Source organism: Poecilia reticulata, linkage group LG15, assembly GCF_000633615.1.
Source record: "Poecilia reticulata strain Guanapo linkage group LG15, Guppy_female_1.0+MT, whole genome shotgun sequence".
Lineage (NCBI taxonomy): Eukaryota > Metazoa > Chordata > Actinopteri > Cyprinodontiformes > Poeciliidae > Poecilia > Poecilia reticulata.
In genome coordinates, this window is record NC_024345.1 from 17,594,287 (window position 1) to 17,614,344 (window position 20,058).

The 20,058-nt window shown below is 41.2% G+C and overlaps 1 protein-coding gene across 1 annotated transcript; it reads right to left on the reverse strand.

Annotated features, from left to right (window-relative positions):
* Nucleotides 1-1,438: 1,438 nt before the first annotated feature.
* Nucleotides 1,439-17,843, reverse strand: ercc6 (excision repair cross-complementation group 6). The gene is made up of 22 exons (XM_008429730.2): nucleotides 17,755-17,843; nucleotides 16,974-17,179; nucleotides 16,647-16,875; nucleotides 16,047-16,167; nucleotides 15,847-15,961; nucleotides 14,231-14,948; nucleotides 13,033-13,164; nucleotides 12,556-12,714; nucleotides 11,690-11,825; nucleotides 11,335-11,505; nucleotides 10,787-10,963; nucleotides 9,586-9,702; nucleotides 9,107-9,202; nucleotides 7,783-8,001; nucleotides 7,085-7,195; nucleotides 6,572-6,691; nucleotides 5,254-5,348; nucleotides 4,633-4,778; nucleotides 3,044-3,622; nucleotides 2,795-2,963; nucleotides 2,628-2,706; nucleotides 1,439-2,545 (listed from the first exon to the last, which is right to left on the reverse strand). The coding sequence occupies exons 2-22, from the start codon at nucleotides 17,167-17,169 to the stop codon at nucleotides 2,084-2,086; spliced, it is 4,347 nt and encodes a 1,448-aa protein (XP_008427952.1). The 5' UTR covers nucleotides 17,170-17,179; nucleotides 17,755-17,843; the 3' UTR covers nucleotides 1,439-2,083.
* Between the last annotated feature and the right edge of the window lie 2,215 nt (nucleotides 17,844-20,058).

The window sequence follows — 20,058 nt, forward strand, 5'->3', positions numbered from 1 at the left end:
TCCTCTGAATCCTCCGATGATTACTCAAGCGCCTGTAACGACATTATAGAGCTCCGTGTCAGCGGGCATGGATTTTTTCTTTTCTTTTTTACAACCCAGTCTTGCTCATTTCTTGACCCGAATTAGGACCTGTACCTGAAATTTCCCAGATAACTTAAGAAATTATTATTACTGCAGTTTTCTGATGCTGCACAACCAGAGACTGATCTTCATAGGGAAAATATGGCTCACTGCTCAGGGCGCTATAGGCCAGGGGACACCTCAAGAATTCATAAAAAAAAGTTATCAAGTTTGTGTTTTTTGTAATTTGCGTGTCTGGTAAATGACAGGATTTCTGCAGGGTCTTAAGACAAAAATATAATTATCTCAGTTTTAGACCTCCAAGAATATTTGGAGATTTTCATCATCTATTGTAAAATCAATTTTGTCATGGCTAGGATTTATGCACCACTTGCTTTTTTTTCCTATTTGATTAGATTTTTACAATTTGCAACATTTTATTAACCTTTTAAAAGGAGATATGCCTTCTGCCAGGTTGTAGCAAAAATCGCTAACCCCCTGAAGATCCTGGACATCTGATCGTAATCAAATATGATTCAACAGTTTATGAATTGGCAAAAAAGCCAGTAAAATAATTAATTACATTCATTAGTCAAATCTCACTAAAACCAAGCTAAACGATCAAACTACAATCCTACAAACAGTTCATAGAAGCATTGCTTTGCCTTCATCAGTAATGAAATCTGCGTACTTAACAGCCTTTTTTTTTTTTTGCTAAATGTGCAAACATTTTATAACTAGGACATTTGGCTGACTAATACAATCTAGTAAATAAAAATAAATCAAATTGTAGCACACATTTTCTCCATGTGTTGTTGTTCTGGCGAAGGAGTTGCTATATTACACCATGACAAAATCATTTAAGGAGCAAATAACTCTGAAAGAAGGAATTTATTGGCCTATTTTACTGCAAACCTGAGCAGAAATCTGCTCCATATGCTAGTTAACTGTTTAACAGAAATAAAATCAAAACATGTTGTCACCCCTCAGTGGAGTATATTAACGTCTGACTTGACTTGAAAAACCACATATTTCAGTACCTGACTACAACCACCTATTGATATGCGCTATGATTGTCACTGCTTGGGCTACAGCGCAAAAAAACTGGAGACCTGAGGAACGACGATTCCACAATGAGCATTTTGTCCTCGAGTTTCATGTTGATAGAATTTTATTTTATTTTTTTTATTCTGACATATCAGCCCCGTCTCTAACCTGATTCCTTACATTTTTACTAAGAATTTTGAGAAGAAATGTAAAAAATCTGAGATTAAAGTGATAATTCTTCTTTTTTTCAGTGAGTTTCATCCTCTTCCAAATAGTCACCATAAAATGTTACACACCCTAAATCAATGTAACTACAAATGTTAAGAACACATTCAAGTAAAATCCGATTCCTCTTGCAGAAGTTTATTGCACAAAAAATATGCAAGAAAAGACAGGAGATTCAATTCAAGTTAAATACAGTGACTAATTTACTACCGTATTTTGCATTTTACCTACAAAAAGGCAGGTAGAATTTGAAGCAACTTAAGGTCCGTTTACTCAGACAGACGGATCAGTCAGTCATTAGAAAATTCACCAAAATCCGCTATACAGTAATATTTATAAAGTGGCACACTTTCCCCTTGATAGAAAAATATCACAAACCTAACAAAAGCGAGGTGGTTTAAATGGAAACAATTCATCTGACAGCATATGAGGTAATATGGCTCGACAATATGACAAAAAAAACGAATTTAACGACAACCAGATTAAAATGAACAAAAATCATGGAGACGTGTGCAACAACGCTGCAACTTAAGTTTCAGACATTAAACTGCCTTTCCTAGAAAGAGTCCCTAAAGCACCATTTAAATGTTGAATTCCTGATTGATGTCAAAATATTATCATCGCTGTTTGGCGTGTATTTCACAAATAAAAACATTTACAAAAAGACAGAAGTTTCATCATAAGAGGCTAATAGCTGGAAGATTTTTTTTGTTTTTATTTTCCCTGTAGTTGACAGTCATCCCTCTGTGCTTCAGCGGAAGTTCTCCTTCAGCCTCCAGATGCCCTCCTGACCGGAGGTCCGGTGAAAGTCACAGATGCTCCTGAGCAGCTCTCTGAAGACGGGCGCCTGTTTCTGGGTCAGCCTGGGTTTGAAATACTCCAGCACCTCCTGCGTGGTGGCCTCGCCGTCCACACTCGCTTGGAAGGCCACAAAGTTGCGCAGATCCACCAGCAGCTCGTCGTGCTCAGTGGTGGGAGCAGGAGGAGAGCTTGTTGCTGGAGCTCCGGGGCCGTTCTCCTCCTCTTCCTCTGCTGCTGCTGCTGCTGCTCCCTGGGAGGAAGGCATAGCGATGTGGTTTCGAGCTTTCATCTTGGCCAGCAGAGATGCGGATGACAGCAGGGCTGAGTTTGAATCATCATCTGCTCCTTCCCCACTAAAATGAGCTCCTGCAGTTGGCTTCTTTGAGATAGACTTCTTCACAACAGCAGCGTCCTAAAAACAGGAAATATTTAAGCGAACGCACGAGCTTGCAAATCTGAAATCGACAAAGTACAGAAACGCGTGACGCCGTTACCTTGCATTTAACAGAAATGGCGACAGGCTGAGCAGACGACGTGACTAAGAGCGAATTCTTCTTTTGTCCAAAACGTTTCCTGAGAAAAAAAAAGAAAACCAAAATATAATGTTTGAAATGGAACAAGCAAAGCTCCTGGTAAACTCAGCAGAAATGAGGACACTTACTTAGTAGGCGGAGGAGGAGGTCTGTTATAAGGAAGTCTACACTGCTGCCGAGAAATCTTAAGGGCTTTGAGTGCATCTTTAGCCACCCTGTTGGCTTCTGCTTCCACTAGAACATAGTCCGGGTTGGATGACTCCATGATGCTGTCATGTTGCATCACGCTGTGGATACCTGAGGAAGACCAAGTAGGATGAATAACCCGATCAAACATCAGATACCCGTCAAATACTACAGAAGCGCATTGAGCCTACCGGATTTCCTAAAGAGCTTGGCCAAGACGTAATCGTCGGATTTCTTCTGGTCTTCTGTCGAAGTCTCTTCGTTTTCTTGTTTATTGAAAGTGCGTTTCTTCACCAGATGAGAGATGCGGTGACCTTCGAACCGAGCGCCCCGGGAGTGCTTCCGTCTTTTATGCCTGTGTTTGCCCGTACCCGTGGAGTCGCAGTGCTTTCTCTTTTCCCTGTGCTTTCCTCTGTCTTTGTCTCTGTGCTGGTGGCAGCTGGTCGAGGTCGGGCTTTTGTTTGCTCTCTCAACTAAACCCGAATCGTTACCATCTCTTACAAGAAGCATATTTGGAGTTTTGCTCATCTCTATATCTTTTGCATTTTGGCTTGCGCTCCGACTGTCCGTTGGCGTGTTTGATTTACCCTGAGAGTTTCCACTGGACGGAGATATGCTGGAGTGTCCTAATGATAACGAGTTTCTGTTCTCTGCACCAGATTCTCTCTGTTTTCCTGGAGACTGTCTATAATCATGGCTGACACCGTTGATGGAGGGCGAGGACTTTAACCTGTCAGGTTTCTTGGGTACTTTGACGTCAGATCCAGTGCCTGTTTAAAGACAAAAACTTAACTTGGTAAGTTTGTTCTTTCATCTTGTTCGGAAGATTGTTATAGATGCATCTCTATTAAACAGAATATCCACAAACACTTCATTTATTTTACTAATTCAACTCAAAAAGTGAAATTGATGCATTGTATTGTGACGTATCTGAAGTGTTTTTTTGTTAACCTTTGATGAATATGGCTTTCAAAATGTACTATCACTGACAATTTTATTATCATATTAGAACAATTTACACATTTTAGTACAGAAATATTAAATGTCGACTCCACATGGGTCATGTCATCTGCTGGACTTGGCCCACTGTGTATTTTCAAGTCCAAAAGTCTGAGCCATCATCTACTAGGACGTTTTGGACAACTTCATTCTTCCCTCAGTCGACAAGTTTTATGGAGACATTGATTTCGTTGTCCAACAGGGTTTGGCTCCAGCCTACACAGTCAAAAGTACCAATAAAGACCATGGCCACTGTGATTCACTGATCAGCAGACAGAGACCTAAATCTCACCGATAATCTATGAAGTATTTTCAGGAGGAAGATGAGTATTACCAAACACAACAATACAGAGAAGATGAAGGCGGCTACTAAAACCTGGGCTGCCTTAACATCTCCACATAGCATCAAGCTAATCACCAGCTTTGATGCAGCAATTCATGCAAGAAAAAAAGGCCTGAAAGAGTATAAATACTCTATAATACTTATGGAGTATATTTTCTTCATTTTGTATACTTTGATGTGATAGTCTAAGTTTCTAAGAAACCGATTGTTGTGGTTTTCATTATCTGTAAGCCACAATCATCAAAAATGATCAGTAATAAACACATGACAAATAAACACTGCGTTAAATTTATACATAATTTGCACTTTTTCAGTTGAATAACTACAGTAAATTACCCTTTTGATTATCTTCTAACAAATTTAAATGTGCCAGCATACAGTTTTTACAATAAAAAGCACCATAAAATGTTTCTATGGTAACAGAACAGACAGACAGACCTGCGAATATGGCACTGGTCTCTGTTCCCTGCGTTCCGTCGGGATCAGCCAAAGTAAAAAGCTCGTAGATGTCATTAGACTTGAAGAACCGTCTTTGTTTGGGATCCTTCAGAATGCGATTGGTGAGAAATTGCTTGAAGATTTGCCTGGATGGCAACAGATATAATACAGAATTAGACACTTGTATCTAATTAGTTTTTCCTTTTTAACTCAGCAGGCAATTTTGATCATGTCACCGCAGAGTAGTTTGGCTGATGGATGAGAAAATTAAATAAGTTCACTGCTGCAGGTATCAAAATAGAATCCCTGCAGCTCTTCAATCTGCTTTTTTTGTTTTTTTTCCGAGAGCTCCGCACCGACACAAGCCAAACACAGCAACAGTTTCAGACTCCTCAATTGGCCATTTAATATTGCAGGAAAGCGTTTCAATTACTGAGAAGTGGGACAGTGCAAATAGTAAAACCGAACTGAGGTGAGCAGTAAGAAACGGGGATCTGTGAGGTCAGAGGGAACAAAACCAAACACAAAAATGCGTTAAAATCTCAGGCTTTCTGGAGTCTATTATGTGTGTGTAATAGAGGGTGATGATCACATACATGTTTAAAGTGGCTATTAAATCACCTGTGGTAGATTTTCTCTTCAATAGTCCCTGCAGTCAGCAGCCTGTAGATTGTTACCTGCTGCTTTTGACCTATCCTCCACGCTCGCTCTCGAGCCTGTGAACGACAGATCGCATCGCATCGAATCAAGCAGACAGTCAGCATGAAAGACGGAAACGCTCAGCATTGGCAAACAGCTACGGCAAGAGAGACAAACACCTAAATATGAATATCTGGAAGAAAATAAAGACAGGTAAAATAGAAACAACAAGGGTCAAGTGTTCGATTGGTCTCAGCATCATGTAACGCTAGTAGAAATGCCATCAGTATCCATCTGTCTTTTATAAACAAAAGTTTGCATTCGTTTGTATTCAGCACCAATGACCTTTTCAATCAGATTTAGGTCCGGACTTTAACTGGGCCATGAATAAGCTGTGATCTAAACCATTCAGTTGTAGCTCTGTGGGTTGGTTTAGTGTTGCTGCACCACTGACAGGTCAACCTTAAGTCTCAGGTCTTCTGCAGCATGTCATGGTTTTATTCCTGATTGCCATCCATTTAGCTTCATTCATTTTCCTTTAAATTCCTACAAAATTTCCTGTTCCTGGTGAATGAAAGTGTCCCCGCAGCATGATACTGCCACCACCACGTCTTACGTCAGGTATGATGTGCCTGAATGAGCACAAATCACGTTTTGCACGGAGTCCTAAACAGCTACACTTTGGTCTCCTCTGACTGGAGGATTGTCTTCCATGTTTGCTGCGTCCTCTTCATGTGGCAATTTGCCACACAGCATGCTGGGTTAGCTGTCCTGTTGACACACCTGAGCGATGGATACCTGCAGCTCCTGCAGTGTTACCACGGGCCTCTTGGCTGATTAGGTATGGAACTGATTAGAGCTTCTTTTTTTTTTTTTGCTGGACATTCACGTCTTGGCATGTTTGCAGATCTTTCAAACTCCTTGTCAGATGTTCAAAGTGGAATGTGGTTTTAAAACCTAAATCTGCTTTAAACGTCTCCAAATCTTGACCCCTGACCTGTCTTGCTGGGTTCCTTAAGATGTTTGTTCACCAATGAGCTCTGAGGCCTTCACAGACATGGATTTATACTGATTACACACAGGAGGACTACATATTAGGTGACTTCTGAAGGCATTAACCAGAAGTTGCATTTATTTCCCAATTGAAAATATGTACATACATTCCCAAGAAAATAAAACTGCAGTTTGTTGCGAAAAAGTTTAAGAGGCATGGCTATTCTAGCGAGGCTCTATAGGCCCACCAGAGTAATAATGCAGCTGCTAAGTGTTTTATTTGAATTATATTATGCAAGTGTCCAACCTGTGTGTCGGTGCTGGGGTTCCAGTCTGGGTCATAAATGATAACTCTGTTGGCTCCAGTCAGATTGACTCCCAGACCACCAACTTTAGTGGTCAGCAGGAAGATAAAAATGGATTTGTCCTGTAACAAAGCGGGGCCGGGGTAAAAACGTCAGTGGTTAATAAGCAGCGTTTCAACGGCTTTTACACACATTATTCTGATAATCATTGGCAAAAATCGCATTTCATCACAACATTTCAATCTGCTGACATTAATAAAGTAGTGCACTAAGCACTAAGCAATAATTAAAATGCATTACAGTTCTAAAGCACCTTTAAAGATAAACGTGCGCCGAGCGATATTTCCACTAATCACACACACAGATTAAAGAAGAAATTCCACTCTGAACAACAGATTGCACATCAATTAGTGTCTCCACCTCAGGCTGAGCAGCGGTCCACTGCAGCACTGTGTCCCTAAGGACGGGATTTTCATGGGAAACACTCAGAGCCATTAGGGAAGGTTAATCCTTACCTCGTTGTAGCGAGCAATGAGCGGCTGTCGGGAAGCAATCGCGGTCGTGCCGTCCATTTTCAGGTACGAGTAGTCCTTCTCCCTCACAAACACCTGCAAGATGTCCAGCATCTGCACACGAGGGAGACGGTGAAGAAAGACGGGGAGTGGGGGGTGGGAGGGAGCAGGGTTTGAGGTCTGGATTAGCTCTAAAAGGATTAGAGCAGATTAATATTACATGGACAGAGATGCCGACAGGGAGGGTCTCAGGTTCCCTCTGAGGTTTAATCTCATTGGTATTGGCTGCAACAGCTGGGGCCTCTGTCACATGCACACACTTCCTGTGTCTACGAAACACTTACGCCAGGAAATGTGATGTCACGATCTAATAAGAACAAAAATGTAAACTCTTTATTCTGCAGGGTTCCGACAGATTTTTAATCTCTAAATTTCGTACTTTTCCAAACGAGAGAATTTTGGATACAAACACAAAACTTCTTGACAAGACTGTTTTACTGTGATCAGGATTTAAAAACAGAGAAAAGGCAAAAATAAGCAATGACCGACAGATTTTTACTTTTTCAAAAGAAATAGTCTGAAAATGTAAATATTATTCAGTGCCTTCTTTCTTCCTCCTGATAAATACCTAAATCAAATTATTTTAGGAGGCCTTACTCTCTTTACAAAAAGAAGGAAATATTTGTGTTTGAGTTCCTGACCTGTCTGGACTGAGTGAAGAGCAGGACCCGCTGGCCCTGCTTGAACCAGAGGCGCAGCAGCGACTCAACCACCATCAGCTTGCCCGAGCGTTTCCAGAAGCCAAAGTGTTCCTCCTCGGTCAGCTGGTCCTCTGGGATTCCCCTCAGGATTCGGGGCCCGCCGGAGAAAAGGTCCGGGTGGTTGCAGATCTTACGCAGCGCAATCAAACCCGAGAAAACCTACGGAGCAGAGAAACTGTTCGTCTGAAGGCTGTGCAGTGCTGCGCTTTTAAACAAATAAGCCCATTTACTTTAGTCAACAGGAATGAATTAAATTATTTATTTACAGACAATAAAGGCTGTGTTTCATGATGAGGGCCCAGTGGTCACTGCATTAGTAATGGTGGTTAATGGACTGAGAGTGACCACTGAATACATCTACAGGGGGAGCGTGCGTGTGTGTGTGCATGTGCAAACAATCTGGTCACCCATGGCTCTTCAACCACGTCCAGTTGGTCAGTTATGATAAATGGGATCTTCTATCTCATTTATTAAAATATACAAGTGAGGATATTTCAGAAGTAAGATTCATGTGGATTTTTTTATTTAATTCCTCGCAGCTGCTAATCTCCATGGGCTCCGGTTTAATTATGAATCCAAAAGCCTCAGAACCCAAGATATGTAGGTTCATCAGAAAGAAATAAAGAAAGATCCACTTGTTTGGCTCACATTCTTGGCTCTGATCAAGAGTTTGAAGAGCTAAACAAGACAAAAATATCCAGGATTTCTGGTCTGAGAACACATGAAATTTTCACTAATTAAGATCAGACAAATTTAAGAGACCGTAAGAGACATGGTTTTATAATTCCTTCATTTTGAGCTGGATCCAAAATTAATACTTTCATAAGAGAACTTGCGACAATTTTTTTCTCCTCTGTGCGTTGTAGTCCTGGCTCAAACCTCAGAAACTCAAATCTCAAAGTCAGACAATATCATGAACTTTAAGACGTTGAACTGCTGGTGAGATCAGGTGATTTACAAAGCTCCACTCATTTTATATCTTTTATCCATTTTGTTTTAATCCATTTGTGTTACATTTATTTCATATTTTTTCTACTTTCTCACTTCGTTTATATTGTTTGGCATTCAGTCAAGTGATGAAATGTTCAGATTTGATGATTAATTCCAGCAAAAAGCAAAGAATATGTTTAACTCTTAAAGTTAAACATACAAGATTAGAGATTTAAGGAGAAAGCAACATACATCCTGAAAAAGAGAATTAAAAGGATTTCCGAAAACCAGAATTATGATCCGTGATATTTTATGAGTTTTGAATGAGACTTACCTGCATGTCACCGTTTAGTATTTGGTAGACTTCTTTGGAATCTAAGAAGCTTTGATAAACCTGCCGCTGCTCCTCTGTTAATCTGCAGAACAGCACCTGCACATACAAACACAAACACATCAGGACAGAGTAACGGGCAGTGAATGTCCACTTTAAAGGCCCCGGATGAAGTGAAGTGAGTGAACGGAGAAATTAGTGGGAGCAATGTGATTTTGTTTTTTTTTGTTGTTGTTGAAGAAAACACCTTCCTGTGGGACTGATTTAATGAGCTGAAGTGGACTGAGCAGTCAAGCGGCGTCAGCCACGAGGACAGACCAGAGACCAGCCACTTTAATGAATACCAGCTCCTTTTACTTTACAGGGACTTTATTAGCTGGCTTCACCTGACAGGAGCCATGCAAGGTCATCAGGCGCTCAAAGGCCTGAAACGTAGCAGAAAAACAGCGACACAGCGGAGAGGATTTAGGTTTGAGGAGTACCTGTTCGTTTTTGTCAGGCAAGGAGAGGTTGGCCTTGACGTCGTCCTTCATTCTCCTGAGCAGGTAAGGATTTATTGTGTCCCTCAACACACATGCACACTTGAATGCCGTCTGGACCTGCAAAAAAAAATCACAACCGGCAAATCTCAGAGATGAACACGCACTTCAAAGCGTGTCAGACTTCACGGTTTGAGTGGGTTGATTGTCTCGTTTCGTCCCTCGTGTTGCCGTCCCTCTCAGGACGGCCGGTAAACACTGAACAGGACACTTCCACTCTCAGGGGACTCGCGCCCGCCCTCCTCTTTCATCCCTGGGACTGATCAGCTTTATTGGAAACAGAGGGGGAGCTCCTGGTTCCATCCTCAGGAACCCCCGCTGCAAACATTCTGCTACACTTTATCTAAAGCTTGCGCTAAAAGCCAGTTAGCCTTTCAAACATTAACTCGCTGGGGGGCCCGGAGGGGGATCAAAGACACCACTGGCGATGCTGGAGGGGAAAATAAAAAAGAGGGATCCGGAGCTAAATGGAGGTCAGAGTGGGAAAGAATCAGAGGAGGGCAGTAGAGGATCCAGCGATCTCAGCACAAGCTGCTGAGTGGAGCCACATGGGGCTGCAAGCAACACGCTCCGATAATGGATCCCATTTCCACACACTCATCAAGTCCAGCCCCAAACACGTATGTTTTCACACACGTCTGTCTGGACATACATATACATGCTTTTTATGTAGCATCGAGCAGCTGCTCTGCTGCTCTGTGACTTTCAAGATTAGGATAAAGCAGCAGAGCTTTGCCCTCTCTGACCATTTAATAACATTAATAATTAGTAAAGGTTTTTATTATCGACAGCGGAAGAAGCATCAATAGCCATCTTAAATAATTAAATCTATACAGTCAGTGGGTTATTAACGATTAGACGCTAATGACAAAGAGCTACAATTTAGCTCGCTGGCTCTTTACTTTATCCTCTTCCACTCTCACACATTAGGGAAGAACTCAAGTTCCTTTGCACAGACCTACATTATCCAGGCTTAATAGCTCTGTTGCTCCACTCTCCTTCCTTCTGACCGGCTTCTGTCCAGCCACGCAGAAGTGTGCAGAAATGCCTTCATGTGAGTTTGCTTGCCACTTCTCCTTGTCGTCAAGTTAATAGGGATTGAACGCCTGACAGGCCACCTTCATCGTACAGCAGGGTCACGTACCTGGACAGGTGACGCGTTGCTGTATCCTCCCATGGTTATTGGCACAGAAAACTGCTCCATGAAGACAGGAAGCGTCCCTAGTTTGCCAGGGAAGACGAAGTCAAACAGAGACCACAGCTCCTTCAAGTTGTTCTGCATCGGCGAGCCGGACAGGATGAATCTGTGAGGAGTGCGAAACTACAGGGAAGGAAGCGAGAATACGAGTCCGTATATTAATGACACGATTAATGGCAGAAAAACTCCTCAAGGCTTGTTATTGCCTCACATCGCTGATCTGTTAATGCTTTAAAAGGAGCAGCGACTCTAATGTAGATAAAACTTAAACACAATTTGATATGTTTTGATCATTTTTGTAAAATGAAAGCATTTGAAATATTTTTCACCTAACCTAAGTTGCCTTTGAACATTCCCATGATGGCTTCCTCTTTTCACACCGAAAACGTATTTTTACTGCGAGGAAGAAACTTCCGAACGTTACCTACTACCTGTAAAAGATGGAACCTTACTGAACTTTGTGCAAATCATGAGTGTGTGTGAGTGACCGATACCTGTTTGCAGGCGATGGTGACACCAGCATTTGGGTTCCTGATCTTGTGGCCCTCATCCAGTATAACATAGTGCCAGTCGTAGCGCTGTAAGATGTCTTGCAAATTTCTCACAGCTGAATACGATGTGATCAGGATGCCATGACACGCTGCTATCTCTGGAATCAACTTTTCCTGCAGCAAATAAATTATTATTATTATTATTTTTTATTTTCTATGCTGTAAATGATGAGGACTGGAAGGGAAAACCCAGACCGGAACCAAACCTCTCTACATACAAACCTCTAGTGCCTCCCAGAGGACATTAAACATTTTAAGCTAAAATATGGACACCAGCACACACAAATAAAAACATTACCTTGTTGCTGGTGAAAGAGCCGGTTTCGTGCAGGACCGCCACTCTGAAAGGAGGCCACCAGGTGTGGAACTCCTTCACCCACTGGTGCATCACTGTGGCCGGGCACACGATCACGGTTGGACCTAAACCGACGTATCTGGAACCAAGCACGAGAGAGAAATGTTTCAGCCCGGAGTGGTGATCGAGAGGCAAATGAAAAACGGGAAAATGAGCTCGGTTTGCGTGCAACTTCATACTTCTTAGAGAAACAACACAAAGTTTTCCTGCAACTGTGTCTCAAACTTAAGAATCAAAGGAATTAATGGGACATATCCTCAGCTCTTCTGTAAAGATTTACAATACCATTGTCAAACACACACCAACATGTACTAATGGGCTGGTATGAGCCTCTGACTGGTGGAAGCTATTGATACTGGGCCATAATTGAGTTTGCAAACAATCAATTTGTGGGCGTCTGTAGTAGACACAGTATTGACCATCTGGGAGACTCCACCCATCGAACGCACAAAGTGTCATTTGTGCAACAAAACCCGATTATCTCCAGCGCTGTGCCGCGCTTTCTGTGGCTGATTAGCCGTCCCGCGCCTGCCCCGGCTACATTTCACGAGTCAAAAGGTTAGTTTTAGGAAGCCGTGAAGACGCTAACGCTCTTCCTCAGACACACGCAGGCAGAGCGTAAGTGTTTTCTCTTATGTCTGCAGTAAGAAAGTGAGGAGTCTGATAATTGAAACACGTTTAATAATTCAGACGAACACTCTCAAGCAGAAATCCTCCTGATCAAATATTCATACCATACAGACACACAGTCTCTGGACACAGTTTATTTGTGCAAGTGTGTGTGTGTGTGTATATATATGTGTGTGTACCTGTAGTTGGACCCTCTAGTCCTCAGTTTACTGTAGCTTAGTCCTGCCAGAAAGCTGATGACCTGGATGGTTTTGCCCAATCCCATCTCGTCTCCCAGGATGCCTCCTGCCTGCTGACAGTGGAGTTCCCACATCCACCGCACACCGGTCTGCTGGTACCTAGAGGTGTTATTAATATGTTGCAGGGACCAAACACGTCCAAGTTAACAGATGTTAAAGAGTCGGCTGACAAAACACACACACATTCCCCCGAAAGAAAATTTTTTTTGTAACCACTAATAAATTATCAATGAACCCATTTGTTTCTTTCCAAGTTATCAAAAATATTTCTGGTTATTATCATCTTATAAAGGACAACCAAAGCAGCGGGAGAACTCTACGAGAAAGTACACTGATAAAATGAGTTGATATATAGTTTGTGAGCATTTGTGGATATCTTATGATCTTCCTAATTGTAAATGTTCACACTGAACCTACTTGTAGAGCTTTTTCCAGAGGAAACCGGGAACTTTGAAGCCTTCGTCAAACTCTGCGTCACTGTCGTCTGTAAGCTCCTCCCCTCTTTCTCGCTTCTCCTCTCGTTCTCGAATCCGCTGTCGCTTCCATTTCCTGAAACAACAAGGAAATTGATACTGAGCAGCATGTCTGCACACTGAATCAGTTCACATAGAACAGCAATTGTATTTATTTATGAATTTGCCACGTGCTTTAGTTCCAGAAAATGCCTCGATTGATTACAGACATGTGGACGTTTTCATATGTTAGCGGGCCGTAAACACTTACGCTGAGCGCAGGGGAGACTTTGCAACAAAATAAGTTATTTTAAAGAGGAGAGTCTTAACAGTGCAGGGGAGAGGGCAGTTAAAGGCACAGTCGTCATGCAGCAAATGAAGATTGATACAGACAATTAGCAGTGTGAGCTCCCCAGAAAGGTGTGAGGTGTGCAGGATAAGAATCCATCTTCATTTGGGCCCAGTCCTGTCACCCTGTTACAAAACCGGTCCTTTAGCTGGGCCTGGGAGACCGCACTCTCTAATTAAGTCAAGACTAAGCATTGGTTCAGTTAATTACACTTTTCTGCCCCCGCCCCGCTTCACCCCCTGCAACCCAACCAGAAATCCAGCCCGCTCTAATAATATCATTCTTCACATGAGCCCAGCCTCACCACCGTGACATGTCTGCCCATTTGTATTGACATTTAGTTGCTCGGAGTCGAGAAAAATACGTGTGCCAACACAATTTATTTGGCAGCTATAAATATGAAATCTCATTAGGGCTGCTCTTCCATTTATTTGAGCATCGGGGTGAATGAGAGCATAAAACCATGTGCAGAAGGATAATTAGGCCAGTGCAAGAGCAGAGAGTGAAGAGAGGAACCGAGAGTGAATTTGCTTAGTCAAGAAACAGCTGCCAATCTCATCTGGGATTAACTCTCTCTCTCCGTTTCTCTGCACTACAGAGCCAGCAAAACCAACTGCTTTTCACCTTAAATAAAGTCAAGAACAATAGCCCATTTACACAATTGCCATTGCAAATTCGATGCAAAAGAAAAAAAAAAGTCTAAATCTTTTCCTGGTTGAGAATTTACAAATGTGATTTGATACATAAGAGCAGCTGATAAAAAACTTTTTTTTAACCTCTGCATACACTCGTAATTTGAGAGAACTAATCTTACCTTATTCGCTGCCTGTAGTAGTCCACATCCCCGTCGTCTTTATATTTTTTTGATCTGCCCCGGTTATTGCCGTCGTCGTCATCGTCTGAACTCTCAGGGGAGTATTCATCCTCACTGTTGTTTTTCTTCATTTTCTTCCTTCCTGTCCCCACAGTTGTCTTCTTGTATGGTTTTAGTTCATACTCATCATCCTCATTGCTATCCCCAAAGCCCTCCTCCATGGCTTCCCTCTCCTCCTGGTCCAAGTCCAGCCCCTCATCACTAGGCAGGTACTCTGACCCCTCACTGTCTGTCTGCTCTCCCTCTGTGTGCCGTTTCCTCCGAGGCTTAGGAAGCTTTGGCTCAGTCTTGGGTCGAGCCTTTGGATGGGTTTTCAAAGCATTTATCTGCAGCTTTCGCATGCGCTTCTTCAGTTTTTTGTCCTTGGATGAGGAAACGGTTTTTCCTGTTTTGGTCCTCTCATAAACGTGGAGTGCAGAACTTTTCTTCTTCTTAAGAAGAGGTACCTTCTTCCGCTCTGTGGCCAACTTGGCCTGGTCCGCCAGGTACTGGTCAAACGCAGAGTTCTCAGCCAGCATCAGTTTCCGAGGCTCCTTTTTTACCTCCTTCTGTGGGATTCGGGTGCCAAAAGGAGTCATGTGACCTTTCCGGATGAGTTCCTCCCATTCGGTCTCCTGTACCGGCATGAGCATGCTGCCCAGCGTGGATGGTCCAGATTCTGATAAAACACACAAAAATGCAGAGTTAAATACACTGATATCTAACAAGTTTGTCTTCTTCCCATAGTGTCTCTGGATGCCAAAGAGCACACATCGTCCTAATTTTAACATGAAGAAAACAAACAGTAAACTCGATGACAGTTCTTAACCAGTAAACTGAATGACACTAAACTGTGCAAATATAAATAACAGTTACAATATAAAAGATTATAAAAAGGACTTTTCCTAGAAACTGCCAATAGTAAAGCAGGGCGTTATTTTTTTAACTAACTAAACGTGTTAATTACTTGTCATTGAGCCTCACCAGCTACAGTATATATTAATTTTACTGCGTTGTATAACTGTTGCTCTGTTTTCATGTTAAGATAAAAATCTTTTATCTCCATCACACCTAATAGGCAGCAACAAACAGGATCCAAAGTCCTTTGCAAATGTGTGATGACACAGCTGACTGGAAACAAACCACAAATTCAACATCATAGCGACAATAAAAAGAAAAAGTCTAATATCAGATTTCTCTCTTTTTTTTTAAACAAGCTTTATGTTATTTTCTCTCTCCCAAGTAAAGCCAAACGTCTATAAAAACAGTAAATGTGGAGAAAATGGGAATCATATATTGTGATTAGGCAGCCTTCTTTTGTGCTCTATGTGCACTAATTCTCAGCTATGGATAATTTTTTAAGCTAGTTAGTCCTTTCAGATAGTTTTAGTTTTCTATATATAAAACCATCTGAACTGGATTACATAAAAAGAATGTATGCCTACTTGGAAGTATTCAAGATATTTGTGTCAAAATATATATATAAAAAAATCACATAAAACAACTCTCAGCAGTGTATACATTGCTTAGAAAGTACATGTGAAAGCAGTGAAATGTAAAAACATAAAACACATCACCTTCTTCTCCATCATCTTCTGCCAACAGCTCAGCTTCCACTCTCTGAATGTCCTCTCCTCCCAGTATGGCCTGAAGTCGCTTCTGTTTCGCTCTTACTTTTTTCAGCTGTTTCTCCTGAAACACATTTTTTTTGTGCAATTAGTGTCACTGTTATTATTTATCAGATATTTGGTGCGGAATGTACACATATCAGGTTTACCTTATTTTCTTTCTGTCGTTTTACAGACTCAATTTTCCTGCTGATATCCTTGCTGGAGGCTGCATAGGGAGACAGCTGCTCAATAATCTTGTTGATGTGTTTTAAAGATGCTGTAACAGACCTGTAAGACACACGAGCAAAGCAGAATAAGCCTTACCGGTAAACTGTTGACTTTATTGTTGTTTAAAGATAAAAAATAACACCGACAGACAGAAATCCAAGCTTTCTATCCAAGTAAAAATTCCATAATTTTCCAGTCCAATTCCATAATTTTCCAGAAATTTAAATGGATGGATGGATAGAACAACAGCCAAATGGATGGGCAAACAAGTAGATGGATAGAAGAATATAACATTCAGGCAAAAGGACTAACGCCTATGCACATTTTTTCATAGATTTTTTGATGAAAAAATGTAAATAAGCCTTCATACTTTCACATCACACAAGCTTTTTTGCATGTGACCTTATTTTTTAACATATTGATTACTAAACACATATATAACAGTTGTTTTGTCATGAAAATTTCAATACAACACTTCATTAAAACATAAAAGCATGGTAAAGAACCAAATCAAGCCATTTACAATCAGTGTTCCTCACCGGACGTCATCTAGCACAGACTGGTACTCCTTCTCAGCCTCAGCTTTCGCCGCAGCCTGACTCGCTTCATGGATCGCCTCATCCACTTGCTGCAGAACACCTTGCTCGAGGACATCCTGATCATACACAAACACACCAAGGCCTTGCAGCTCATCTGCTCCGGAGCTGGCAGATGCCAGTTGGATGCGCTGACGGTCGATCTGCAGCAAGGTCCCTGACCGCTTGCCAGCTAGACGTGCCACACATATCATATCAGTAGATTCATTGAATCCGTTTTTGAGATTTTCTTTTTCTTAGATATTCCTGCCAACGCGTAGCATAGCTTACCACTGTTACCTTCCCCGGGTCCAGTGTTGGCAGGGTAGGCTGCAGCTGCCTCAGAACCATGACCGTTCTCAGGGAAAGTACAGAGTGCAGAACCTCTTGCAGATCCATCCTCCTCCAAACCTCCTGGAGTGAGAGCAGCACTAACTGGGCTGGAGAAGGAGGAAGATGCCTGGGGCTCTGCAGCTTCTACAGGCATGATGATGGAGCTGCAAACAGAGCAATTAGGATGTGAAAATACGTTCCAAGTTTTAAACAACACGATCCTTTAAGTATCTATGAACAATAAAACTGAAGAAAATCAGTGTTGGTCTATGTACATGTTAGATATTATATTGTCCAAAAGAGACATTTACAAGTAGTTGACAATCAGCAGCACTAAACGTTAGCTTTCCATACAATACATGAACTGCTTTTGAAACATATCAATTATTAAGGTATCATTAGCACATAAAGACTGATTCACTTTATAACACAGGTACTAACCACTTTGTATAATGGAGAAAAGAACAACATATGAAGTTACAGTGTGAATATAAAAGAGAAATAAACGTCAGATCATTTCACGGTCTTCTTTTGTTTATATGGTTGTGCATATGAGCTAGCCGGCTAAGCTAACAGAGAGCGGAACACATCATCAGCTGTTCGGCTAAGATCGCTAATCTGCTCCTCAGCCTCAGTTAGCTAATCATAAATTACAGGATAAATAAAACATCAGAACTGTCCGTAATAACGTCGGTACATTAAATACAGTAACCAAGCAACGATTTAAAATGTCACTCACAAGATATGTAGTTACACAACATCACCAGTTCGCATTATGTCATGTTGCTTGCTAGGATTCCTCAAAGCTTCCTTTCATAGACAGACGTCCCATGAGCGTCGATCGTACGTCATCGTGGCTGCCATATTGCGATTGGCATTTTTTTTTTGTTGTTGTTGAAACGTCACAGTAAGTTTCAAACTCTGACTTTTGTGATCTGTTGTGAAACTGCAAGGCATTAGGAGCATAAGTCCAATATGCTTACAGTGCATGATAAATAAAGACAAAAAAATCAAATTCTTGATGTGTTACAGATCATGCCAAATACCGCTACAGATCCGGATAAAAATATAGTTTTACCAGTGTTTTGCTGAATATGCAACAATTAACATAAACTTTTAATTTGAAGTCAATTTCTTCGAATAAAAGGAAGGCATAGTCTTCTGATTTTTTACGAGCATTTCTACCCCAACTTGCATTGGCTTGCAAGGTGAACTTGCCACCCACAATATGACGAAACCCAGTTATTAAAAACTCTGTTTTTTACAGCTATGTCACTTGACCTCTAGATGGCGCCATAAAACTGTTTATTGTAGTTATAGATGACCCGGATAGACATTAAACCATAGAGTGGCTCTGCGCGAATCTTAGTGGAAGTGAAATTGAGCTGGAAGCGTATGCTTTATTTATATAAAAGTATGTTACTTGTTTTACTATTTTACAGTTTTATAAAGTCGTTAATTTCTTGGTGGCAACAAATAAAATCTGTATAAATGTACCATGTGTTTCTAATTTTCTCTTCCGCGACTGTTTGATCTATTATGTTGTAATTAATCATGGGATTAAATGCTGTAATGTTGTTTCATACCACCGACCTCCCAGGGACTGCAAATGGAAAGTGGTCTCTGTAGCTAAATATGCCGAACCAAATGAAAAGCACAGTTGAGTTAAATAAAGCAAAGTAAGGTTATCAACTCACAATAAATGTGGGAAAGACTGAAGGAATGTGGTGTGGATTTTACCTTTAGAGGGCTTCTAAATATAATTGGTTGCAAACTTTTTTGCGAAACAATTGAAAATGTAGGACGAGAAATGTTTTGTCGTGTTGTACATTTATCTATGTTATGTATAAACAGCTTTGGAAGAAGATTAATTGATCAACCCACATTGTTCTGGCCACACCTTGAAAAATGCACTGCAAACACCAAAGAAAAAAGAAATAGTTTCTCTGCAAAAACACTTTGTTAAAATGTTTCAGTTCTTGCAGACCATGCATGTTGCAAATTTAAATATTGAGAGGAAGTTTATTTCCAGTTTCTTGCAACAATAAATGAAAGACTTAATTAAAAATATCTTCCCTGCCTTACAGTGGGGCTCTTAAGTAGAGTAAAGTTATCTTTACAAATTGCATTATCTGTGTAAGCAAACAGAGCTATATAGGGGTACGTTGCTGTCACACTTGGATTAGAAAGTGCTGCTCGATGTGGGTCGCCTTCAGTGGAATTTCTCCAGAGAAGCTGGAGGGGATTTAGATTTAAAAAGTACTGAACCACATAAAAAAAAGTGTGTCATAGCAAGATGTGGGACTTTAATTTGTGGAGGAGCTTGTAGTGCTGAAGAGATCAGGTTATCAAAAGATGTCTTAGAGATACAGAAATTTAAATAAACTGTCCAGCTTGAGATAAATCACCTATGATCAGAAATAGCAAATAAATCCCTTCACACAATGTTGTTACTGTTTGGTTGAGTTGAAAGGCGGAATGTATGTAAACCAGTGGATATAAACCTCCATCTTTCACATTGCCAGCCACTACTCAACAACCTCTATCTCCTGTGAGGAGGAGATAATATTTATGAATTGGTTGTGTTTTCATCACATCGTAATTTAGGCAGATTTCCTCAGGTTAAGCTTAGGTGACAGACCACACCAGGCTCACAGGATTTACTGCATAACAAAGATGTTAGTCTGAACTTTATGTTTTCTTTTGTTTGCAACTCCCAGCAGTTTGTGTGCAGGGGGTTTGCAGATTTATAAGGTGTACAAGGGCAGGGTGCAGATCCCGGAGGGACACATTGAGGGTTCTGTTAACACTGCCACTTTACATTGTGACAGTAGAATAACAAGCACAGAAAGATTTAAAGAGAAACTGTTGTAGGTTTACATTTAGGAACGTTTATCAGGTTTGCATTTCAGCTCTTTTCCATCAGCTTATAGCTCCACCAACATGCTGGATGTTTATGTACACAGAGCAGTCAGTGAGTCACCGTAAATGGACTGGAGCAAGTGTGACTCGTGGTTTTCCCTGTATCCTTTTGGATAGTCGC